At 38.9% G+C, this 11,137-nt stretch overlaps 1 protein-coding gene across 1 annotated transcript; it reads right to left on the reverse strand.

The window, feature by feature from the left end:
- Positions 1-4,055: 4,055 nt before the first annotated feature.
- On the reverse strand, positions 4,056-9,981 carry CRYGS (crystallin gamma S). The gene is made up of 3 exons (XM_054481493.2): positions 9,769-9,981; positions 4,812-5,054; positions 4,056-4,425 (listed from the first exon to the last, which is right to left on the reverse strand). The coding sequence occupies exons 1-3, from the start codon at positions 9,787-9,789 to the stop codon at positions 4,153-4,155; spliced, it is 537 nt and encodes a 178-aa protein (XP_054337468.2). The 5' UTR covers positions 9,790-9,981; the 3' UTR covers positions 4,056-4,152.
- Positions 9,982-11,137: the final 1,156 nt, after the last annotated feature.

Below are 11,137 nucleotides of genomic sequence, written 5' to 3' on the forward strand. Positions count from 1 at the left end.
TCTGAAGTCACGCCCATGAGGGATTCTCCTCTCCTGTGTGTGCCAGAAGCTGGTCACCCAAAGCTCAGTGATTAGCTGCCCTCTGTCTCCTGAGGAACCTCAGACAAGAGAGACAAAAATAAGGGGGACTTGTGTGAACTCTAGGGACAATTCTGCTGGCCATGGAAATTGCTGGGAGCTAGAACCAAGGGAGAAGCTTATGGGAGAGCTAACAAAAGGCTGAACTCCTATGATAACAAAAATACGGCTCTTTTTCAAGGTAGTAGGATGGGTTGGACCATTCTGCTATATTTCTTCCCAATTATGAGGCATCTGCCAAAAATGCAGAAATGCTTTTCTGAAAACAACTAGGAAGTAGAAACAGGGATTTAAAAAGCTAGACAAGTTAAAACACACACACACACACACACACACACACACACACACAAAACTGATAATAGAAGTACTTTAGTACTCAGAAACAACACTAATATGGCAACCATGGTGGTAAAGAACTGGTGACCCTCATTATAACATAGATTTCATACTTGCAAATTCACCCACTCCCTCCAATTTCATTGTAATCACAAAATCACTAATTGTGGTGTTCTTGTGATCATTTATGGGTATGAGCAGAGCAGTGAAAAATTTGAGTCATTCAATGAGCATATTCCCAGCTAAGGCCAAACAAATGCTCCCCCTTCTTGTTTCAGCTCCCATACTGTAAACAAGTCTTCTTTCAGCCTATTTAGTGCCATGCTTTCCACATTGCACTGTTCTTGGTTGGTAATTTCACTGTTGAAAACATCCGCAAATGTAGTGCTGAAGGGCTGTCTAGTGTTCCTAAGCATGAGAAGGCTGCGACGTGCCTTACTGAGATACCTGTTAGATCATATTTCTTCAGGCAGCAGTTATAGTGCTGCTGGTCCTGAGCTCCATGTTAATGAATCCACAACATATATTCAAGAGTCTTTAAAGAGAAACACATATGAAAAAAGTTTATGTATTGATCAGTTGACAAAAATGTGACCAGAGGCTTACAGGAACTTAACCTAGTATTTTATCTAAGAGCAATAATTCAATATTTGCAATTCAGTGTTTGAGGTATTTTTATGGAGTATAATTACAGAAAATAATGAGAATTAACCATATATGCTACGTATTTTTCACATATTATCTCATTTTAATGCCCACAAATTAGGTGTTATGTTAGTTTCACAGAAAATTGAGGATATACATGTTAGATTATGTGACTTAGAGCTAACATATGGAAGTGGCAGAATTTCAATCCATTTCTGTCTAACTATCCAAAGAGGAAGAGAACTCTTTAGCCCTTTGACTGGAGAGTTGGCTCTTAGGGAAAGGTAGCCAGTCATCCATATCAGGGCTGGGCCACAGGGAGAGCTGAGCTTAGTTAAGAACAGCATAAATCAGAGAAAAAAGATGAAAGAACTGAATAGAATCCTCCAGCTGTAGTCTGCACTGGTCAGACTACATACAGCTATGACAGTGGGGAGAGAGACATGACCATTAGCTCGAAGAGAGGCACCAGGGAGGAGTCTGGGAGCCCACACATCAAGAGAGAAAGGATGAAAGAAACAGGCATTGCTCAGCGTAGAAATGCCAGCATGGAAGCAAACTGGAGGCATCTTTAAATACCTGAAGAGCTATCCTATGGATGAAAACTAGGATTGCAGTTTGAAAGCTTCAGGGATCAGATTTTGGCTCAAACTAAAAAACAATTTCTGATATTCAGAGCTGTCCTACAAGCCAAGATTGGAAACTGGTGGTCCACAAGCCACATTCAGATGCAGATGTATTTTGTTGGTGTGCAGTAAAAATGTATTTAAATGCCCTTCTATTGGGGAATGTGCTCGTTTTCACAGCTTGCACCACTCTCTGCTCTTAGCCCCATGTCACTCTTGTGTAACTTGCCTTGTCCTTGAAGTAGGGTTTTCAAATTTAGCAAATAAAAATATAGAATACAGTTAAATTTGAATTTCAGACAAATGACAATTTCTTAGTATAAGTAAGTATGTCCCATGTAACATTTGGGACATACTTATATTTATTTTTCTATCCCAAAAGACAGTGAGCTCCATATATGGGAATATTCACACTTGTCTTAGAGAAATTCTTGTGATGGAAATAGGGCTAAAATGGTTTAAGGGTGTCCTTGCTTTATTTTATTGAGATCCCCCATTTCAGAGCGATAAAACAATAAAAGGTAGGGAGAGATAACTGAATTATCAAGTGCTGTTCTGGGTGTGGGTGACAGGTAAGACACCAGCTTCTTGTCCTAACGGCTGAATGTTCTACCAAAAGAGCTGGGACTGACTGATAGATAAGGATATAAAGTGTTTTTGACCTCTAATATCAATTGTTAGTCAAATTCCTTTTAAGCAGAAAGTTGATTGGTGTGTCTGCAGCTGGAGAAAATGACAGCAATCTCTTTCTGGACCAAGGCATGAACCAGGAGGCATGCAACACTCCAAAATAATAATCCTGCTTTTATCTGTCAAAAGCCATCTTCTACTTCTCTGAAACTGTGGTTAGTCATCCTGACACTTCTCGTTTTCCTATCCTGCTGCCAGAACTGCTTTTCTAGTTGAACAGACTGTGACCAACTCACCAAAGAACATGGCAAGCAGTTGATATGAGAAAAGAGACTGATACTAACTTACTTATCACAGCCTATGTCTTTGGCAAAAAAATCAGTGCATCTCTGAGGTCACTTCCGGAAATTGTGCCTCTAAAACTAAGTGTCAGTGGTCCTTGGTCATCAGCTAGTTTTTTAGTGTCCTCCTGCTGGTCTCTGGGGAATTAGAATGTTTGTGTTGGATGAGACTCCAGAGAGCATTTGGCTCAACTCCCTTGTTTTGGAGATAAGGAAAGGTAGCTTTATGGTATGGTGGCAAGATCCAGAGCTGATGGCTGCAGTCAGCTCACAGGCCAGAGCTCTTTGCAGCTCAGCAAATGGCTTCCCATTACTTCTCCATTTGTCATGTTTCCCTCCCTTACTTACACCCACTTTTTTCAGTCTCTCACTTGAAACAGACAAAATGACAAACGGGAGGGGAAGATAACAACATGAATAAACATATTTTGGGGTGAGTATGCACTGTGCACTATAGAGTATACACAAGGGGAATTTAGCAATTCTAATTTGTCCTTCTGGGGAAGGCTCCTAGACGACAGGGGCTTTGCTATCTCATTTACAGATGGGTGCATTCTGCATATCCCCAGGTTCACGTGAATGCTCACTAAATACTCCTGGCCATACTGTTTCCTTCATTATTCTCCCCTTCAAGATTAAATAAAATCTCAGGGGTTACTCAAAGCAAGTAAAACTTGATAAAACTCCATTTCAACTATTATAATTTAGGGACATTTTTAATATGTCCTTTCTTTACACAAAAAATCTAAACTTAGAGTTGAGAAGTAACTAACACAGCAGTCTTTGGATCTTAAACAAGGAGCTCAGATGGCTTATGGCTCCACCATTTTCAAATAATAACCCTATTTTCACTGGTTGTTCTTGATAGATACTCTGTCCCCTCAATTGGAACATCAGAGGACCCTGTCTTTTCTACCTTTAAAAATTTCCAGGGGCTCCTACAGACACTATATGCACAGATCTCCAGCCAATGTGTTGAATGCATGTGTTAGAAAGAAGAACAATGACTTTGGGAGCAGAAGTAGCCTGGACTGAATCCTGGCTCCTCCATCCACCAACTGGTGAATTTGGGCAAATTTTAAATTTCTCTGTTTCCTTATTTATAAAATACCGACAAACTACCTCTCACAGGGTTGTAAAGAGAAAATGAAATAATGTAGGCACTCAATAAATGGTAGCAATTATTACTGTGCCTGTTGAATTAATGCAAAACATAAGCAAAAGGAACCACCACATGGCAGTATGACTTTCTAACCTTTTAATGAGATCTCATTTTGTTTGGCACAAAGATCTAGATTGATGATCTGGCAGATGTGTTGCTTTGTGTGACTGCCCACTGTGGCGAGCACTATATTGCTGGTCCCTAGAAGCATTTAAGGAGAGGCGTTATAATCAGCAGTGGGATGCATGCCAACTGTTTTATTGATGATGCCTATTTGGACCACAAGGCCAGCCAGCATTTGGGCCCCAGGAAGAATACGGCCCCATTCATGTCATTACTCCACAATGCGGCGGAAAGACTGGACAGCTGGGGAGGCTGCACCCCAATCGATGGGCTTCCGGTACTCCTTCTTGTCCAGGAGGTACTGCCTGCCACGGTAGTTGGGTAGCTCATAGAAAATCCAGACACCCTCCAGCACCTTACAGGAGTGGATCTCTCGCATGTGAAACTGCTCCATGATGGAAGGGCAATCTTCGGTGGTTTCGTACATCTGACCACTAAAATCCCCTTTGTCAAAGATCTGAATCTTATACTGGCCTCCACTGGGCTGAAAAGACACAGGAGAAAATGAACAGAAACCATTATGGAAATCACTAGCAGGTCAAGAACTTAGAGAACAGTATTGCTCAGAACTTATCACCTTGAAAGCTAGATGATCTGAACTCCCATCTCACCGTGTACTGACTAAAACAGCTAACTTTCAATAAGAAAAAATTAATTCTTCAAAACACTCAAGAGGCAGAGACAGCACCCTGGAAATTAGTGTAGTCATTCTTGTGATGAGCTGCTCTAAGATGTTACTCAAGCCTCAGCAGCCAACAAGCAGCTACTCATTAAGAGGTAGAGAAAACTCAAGAAAATGTTCACCTAAAAGCAAGAGAAAGCGGACAGAGGGCGTGGGAAACAGAGGGAGTACACAGTCCCCAAACTCACCAGATGAACAGCTCTGCAGGAGCTGAGGCGGTCGTTGAGGCCCATCCAACGCTGGTATTCAGGGTACTCTCCCTGGGGTAAGATGTACATGTACCCAGCAAAGTTGGGCCTTTCATAAACAACCCAGGTGCCTCCTTCCACTTTAATGGAGTTGCAGCGACTTAGGTATGTGTGGAAATCTGCACAGTCGCAATCACACTCATAGCGACGGCCTTGAAAATTTTTGTCTTCATAGAAAGTAATCTGAAGTAGAGGGTCAACAGAGAAAGGGCTGAGGAGTTGGGTGGCTTAATTCACAGATAAAAATTAAGAATATAATGCCTACTTTAGAAATTCCTCTCTCCTCAATTTTGAGGAAAAATATGTAGCCATAAGTCACCTTACAACATTGCTTTCTGACAGACAACTTCAGTTGTCAACAGAAATGAGTACTTCCTGAAGGCTGAACATGAAGCAAAACAGAAGAGGGCTCTAATAGAAGCGAGCAGTCTCAGACTCAAGTTCATTTTCCTTCCTTTATGTTCCCACAGCTCTCTGTACTTACCACATTATATTATAAATTATCCATTTATATGTCTACCCCTCCCACCAGAATCCTAGTACACTTTTTCCAAGGGCAAGTACCAAGCCTTATTTGAGCTGTCAGTCCTCTGTGCCCATCACTTGACTTCAATAATTGTTTCATGAAGACGACTCCTAGGTGATATGGAGGATACACAGAGAAAAATAAAGCACGAACCTTAGCTTTACAGAGCTTATTTTAGATGGATGTAGAGCTTTCATATATGAAAATGTATCATATTATGTTCTTTATTATTAGTTTATTGCCAACAGAGTAGTTGCAAAGTAACAAAATGATAAGAATCCTCTTTGCCTCCAACTCTTAACAAGTTTCTACCACAATGCCTGGGGTAAGTCTCTGAGGGCACTGAAAAATATGCAGCCCTGTGAAAGCAGAAACAGTAAGTCTGGACTACAGAGCTCTCTCTCCACAATTAGCCTTACTATCTTCATCCAGCCACCTCTCTGAACTTCAGCTTCCTATTTGAAGACTACAGCAGACTGGAAGTTCTGGCTTTAAAACAACTCTCAGAGCTTTTCGGGCTGAAACAGGAGACAGAGTTCCTAGGAACTCCCAAGGATTCACCAAGCAGTTCCTGAAAACCACGATGAAAATTACAAACGAGCTACAGAGCTTGTCCCTTGTTATTCAATAATTCCACAATCTTTTCATCTTTTTTTTTTTAAGATGGAATTTCAGATCAATGCTAGGTTATAAACTGAAACCACAGGTGTCATGCTTCAAACAGTTAATTACCTGGCATTATGCTGCCACCTTGTGGCTGATTTACTTTACGGATTTCACGGGAGAAAACTATGTGAGTCATTTCAGATGAAAGGAGCAGAGCCAGGTACTGTCTTGAGAGGATCTTTGAGCTGAGCATTGAAGGATAAGTAGGTGTTTTCCAGAGGCAAATGAAAAGGAACAAACATGTTCAAAAGAATAAAGTGAAAGAACATGGCTCATTATAGGGACAATAAGTAGTTCATTCAGCCCAGTACATGTTGAATATGTGGTGAAGTACTAGAAAATAAAGCCAGAAAAATGACACCAGAATCATGCTGGAATCCCTTTGGTGATTATGAGTGAGCTGGACTTACTAGTGTGTGCCTAGAAACGGATGGCTGCTGTGGGCCAGGTGAGAGATGATGAGGGCCAACCAAAAGGCAACTCCAATGTGAATGATGATGAGAAAACAGTAAAGAACTTCAGGATTTGGTGACTAATTAGATGGAAGGAATGAGAGGAAGAAACCAAGAATGACTCATAAAAAGCTATAAAATCTCATTCTCCTCTATCCTGGGTAGTTCTTTCTATCTAGATACTAATATACTAATAACTGTTTCCCTCCACCTTAATCTTTCCCTTCCCTTCCCATTTATCTTAATTATTCTCTTTCCTGTTCCCTAAAAGGGTCCTTTTTCCTTCCCACCCCTAAATCATCTACCTCATCTCCATCCCCTGCCCAAATTTCTTTATGTGTTTCAGTTCCCTTCCCATCTTAGCACAGTACAGATTTAGATATATGGTACCTCAGTTTACGGATGAAGAAAAAAAAAAAGTCCCAATACTACTGCTTTCTTGCTACGTGACCTTGGACAGGGCAATGAACCTTTCTCTACAGCTCTTCATTGGCAAAACAGGATGACAGTGTCTCTTGCAGACGGTATGCTCTGAGGGTCCAAGGGGATGTTGATAAAGTATTTAGTTTAATAGCTGACTCACAATTGGCAATAAGCTTTTGCTACAGTTTTTACAGATGAAGAAGTTAAGTGATTGGCCTAATGTCACTACCTAGTTACAAGTTAGTTGCAGACAAGCTGGTGGGCTGCAGGCAAAACTCCTGGTGAGTAAACTATTGTTCACTTTATTTTCCTTTGCTGTCTTTCTGCCTACCCAGTTAGCTTCGTTTAACATGGCAGCACTTACTCTCTTGGACAATGAACAAGGCTGGGCCTAAGCCTGAGGGGCTCTTCCTCATGACCTGTGGAGAGATCTTTAGGAAAGTCAAATATGTTCTCTCAGAATGGATAGATTCTAAACTCCTTAATTCGTATGTTCTATTTGCCTTTGGTTTTTGACCAAACAGTCACCAAAAAGAGCCTTTGCAAAAGATATCCTATGGGAAATGAAGTTAATAATACCATCTATTTCACTTCATAGTTTCTCACATTTACTGCCTTCTACACATTTGCGTGACTAATTATCAGTATCTGCTAAGTAAAAATATGCACGATGCCTGATAAGGTCACCTGATGTCCACCCTCCCAGGAGACCAGCCAACCATCCAAAAGTTGAAACAAAGCCCTCATCCTGTTGCTATGGAATCATTACTGAGCTCCAAGACTAAGCTCTCCTTTCAGTGGGAGACCTTCTATATCTCAGAGCCAGAGAATGTTGCACCTAGCTGTGCTCAATTTCTTTTTGTAGAATAACCATGAAATCCATGCTATTGTCAGCCTAGAGGTTTTGACCCTTGGGCAAAACATTTTGTAGAGAAGGCTAAGAAATGTGCAGAAAGTTTTCCTAGAAATTATTACAAAATTCCTATCATTATCAGGTTTATTTTTGGAAAAATGGCCTACTAATCCAATGCAGCAGAGAGAAAAATGTCTTGAGTATCCCAGAAGTAATGAAAACATACTTAGTAAAATCTGTTCATTTTGCCAAGCCCATAACTCCTCTGATTAAACTGCTAGCAAGATAGTGGGAAAGGAAGAAGCAATGAGAAAGAGTAAGAAATAATTTACCATCTCCTTTACCCTAGCAAGCAAAAGTTACTTAACTAAATGAAGGACTCAGCTATAAATAAAAAAGAGTACACTATTACTACTCTACAAATCTTTAAAAGCAGATGTTTTCATCTAAGATGGTTGTATAACAGCTTTACCTCAAGGATACATGGATATCCCTCCTCTAAGGACCAAAAATTCTTTTTTAGTGGGATTTGCACGGTATATTTTCAAGAACCTCAGAGCACTGAAGACACTAATTTTTCTCCCCAAACCTGCTGAATGACAAGCATGATTATTAGTTCTATTTTCCAATGAAAAAAAAAATCAAGCACTAATAAATTACAGAACAAGTTAACAGGTACCTTCTGATATGATGCAACAGGAAGTACACAACATTGCCTATGTAGCTTTCTTGCCAAACATATTTATTCTGAATCTAAACATGAGGAAACAATTAGACAAATCTACATTGCAAGACTTTCTAAAAGACATCTAACCTAGGCTTTGAAAAATGTCGATGTCTCAAGAACAACAACAAAAAGGGTAGGGGGACTTTTTTAGAGAGGCTAAAAAAAATTAAAGAGAATAGAGAGATATGACAACCAAGTACAATACATGTTTTTCACTGGATCCTATATTAGGGGAAAAGTCCACCACGAAGCACTTTTCTGGGGACAATCAGGGGAGATTTGAATATGGTCTCAATATTAGCTATTATATTTATGATAAATCTTGGGGACATGCTAATGATACAGTGTTTTTACAGGGAAATGCCCTTGTTTTTAGGAGATACATGCCTAAATACATTTAAGGCAAAAGTATAATAAAGTCTGCTACTAATTTTCAAATGGTTTAGTAAAGAGAGATGGAGATAGGAGAGACCAAATATGGCAAAATGTCAACAACTGGAGAATATAAGTGAAAGATATACAAATATTCATTCAACATTTCTTTGCCATTCTTTGAGGATTCAATGGGTTTGAAAATTTTCGAATAGCTGGGGGTAAAAATCAGGCAGCAGTTTTGTCTCATCAGTGGAAGCGCAAAAAAGAAAATGAAGGCATAGTCCCTCATTCCCAAAGCCCTACCTGAGAGAATAATTTCCAATCCAGTAATTATGAGTTAAATATTTTAGAGGCAATTTTCTGACTGTAAGGGAGCACTTTTATTTGGGGAACGAGTAAAAATAATTGCTTGAATGGAGGAGAGATGTAGGACTTTATTCACCTGATTGGCCCATCCACTTTGGCCTTTTAGAACACAAATGGTTGAAGCTAAATTTCAGAAAACAAAATTTTAATTGATTATTAAAAGTTTTCTGCTCAATATAATCCCCATTAGCATGCCTTATTCCTATGGAGAATATCAGTTGCATAGAATATTAGCTGCTAGAAGGCAGAAATAATAATGATATTTATAAATTATTTACCTGTATAGTATTCAACATAGCACCATACATAAAGATAAACCCTTAATAAAGTGTTCGGTAATTCTGTTAAGGGTGGAAAATATAATAAGCATTTCTTAATCTTCTCTCTCAATCCCAGTTGTCTAACCGCTATCATACTCACCTCTAGGCAAAGAAGCAAAAGCTTTTCTGTGTGTTTAATGCATCTTTAGGTGAAAAGCGGGTAGGCTAAAAATCAGTATGACTACTTACCTTGGTTCCAGTTTTAGACATTTTTGGTGCATAGACTGGTTTTCCCAGTGCTGAAAGAAATTCAGGAATGGCTACAGAGAGTTAGAGGCACAGTGACATTTATATGGTCTGGTTTCAGTCAAACATTTGCTTAGTCATGAGAATACGATCCAAAAATTGAGTCAGTCATTTAGACGCTATTGATGGTTTCTAGAAAAAACAATTGGGATTATAAAATAAAGGAAAGCTTCAGTACCGCCTTTAATGCTTACCAAGCAGTGCTGCATTATAGACTTTGCTGAGTCAAGAAACCAAAACCCAGACAAAGTTGTAAAAATTAAGAACAAAAGAGTCTCTTTTTTTTTTCTTTTTAATAGCAAGCAGCCTCTTTGAAATTCCTAATGTCCTTTTTCTTCCACAAAGCTTGTGACAGGTAAGAGTCAGAAGACTACCTCTATTTCTGGACAGAAGTGACATGTTCTAAAGGCAACAAAACTTACATGACAACTAAATGCAATGCATGATCTTGTGTTTGGGGAAAAAAGTCACTATAAAGACACTGCTGGGACAACCAGAAAACATTTTAATATGGACTGTAAATTAGATAATACTATTGTACCAAAGTTTAACTTCTTGAATTTGATCATTGTACCATGACTAGGTAAGAGAATGTCTGCTTCCAGGACATGTATGCTACCATTTAGAAGAAAGGTTCAAGATGTCTGCAACCTATTCTCAAATTGTTGAGCAAAAATAAAACAATACTATCATGTCGAGAGTGGTAAAGAGAATGTAGCAAAATGTTAACAACTGGTGAATGGAATCTAGATAAAGGGTATGTTAAAGTTCACTGACTTATTCTTGCAACTATTATTTAATTTTTTTCAAAACAATTTTTTTAAAAAAAGAGCTCTAATGCATAAGAAGGGTGCCACCGTATGTAGAAAAGTGACTGTGGGACTCCTGAATTTGCCAAGGGTTAGCTAACTAAACACAACAAGCTACTGGCTAGGTCATCTTCTTTGCCCACAATACAACATTGGAACATGTTCAGAGAACATTTTTTGGCCCTAATACACCTCTGACTTTAGGAATGAGATTGCATCTTACGTAAATACAAAAAACACCAACGAATTAACTTTTCTCCATTTTTAACTTTAACTGATCAAGTATATTCTCAAAAGTCCAACTCCCTCATCTTTCTATTAACAAAACTAACAAATATTTTAATAAATGGGATGCATTATGGTCAATTCAGATAATGGCAAATGTGCCTTAATATAAAGATTACTGAGAAAATATTAAGCTATATGCTTAGTTTTCTGAATTTTATAAAATTTTATAAAACTTCAAAACTTTAAAAAAAGTATCTGAGTGCCATTTATTTCAT

This window comes from Pongo pygmaeus, chromosome 2, assembly GCF_028885625.2.
Source record: "Pongo pygmaeus isolate AG05252 chromosome 2, NHGRI_mPonPyg2-v2.0_pri, whole genome shotgun sequence".
Lineage (NCBI taxonomy): Eukaryota > Metazoa > Chordata > Mammalia > Primates > Hominidae > Pongo > Pongo pygmaeus.

Coding starts and splice junctions, on each gene's coding strand:
- CRYGS (XM_054481493.2), bottom strand. CDS start 9,789: ATGTCTAAAACTGGAACCAAG. Junction 5,055..9,768: donor TGTCTAAAACTGGAACCAAG/GTAAGTAGTCAT, acceptor CCTCTACTTCAG/ATTACTTTCTATGAAGACAA. Junction 4,426..4,811: donor CCTGCAGAGCTGTTCATCTG/GTGAGTTTGGGG, acceptor GTGTCTTTTCAG/CCCAGTGGAGGCCAGTATAA.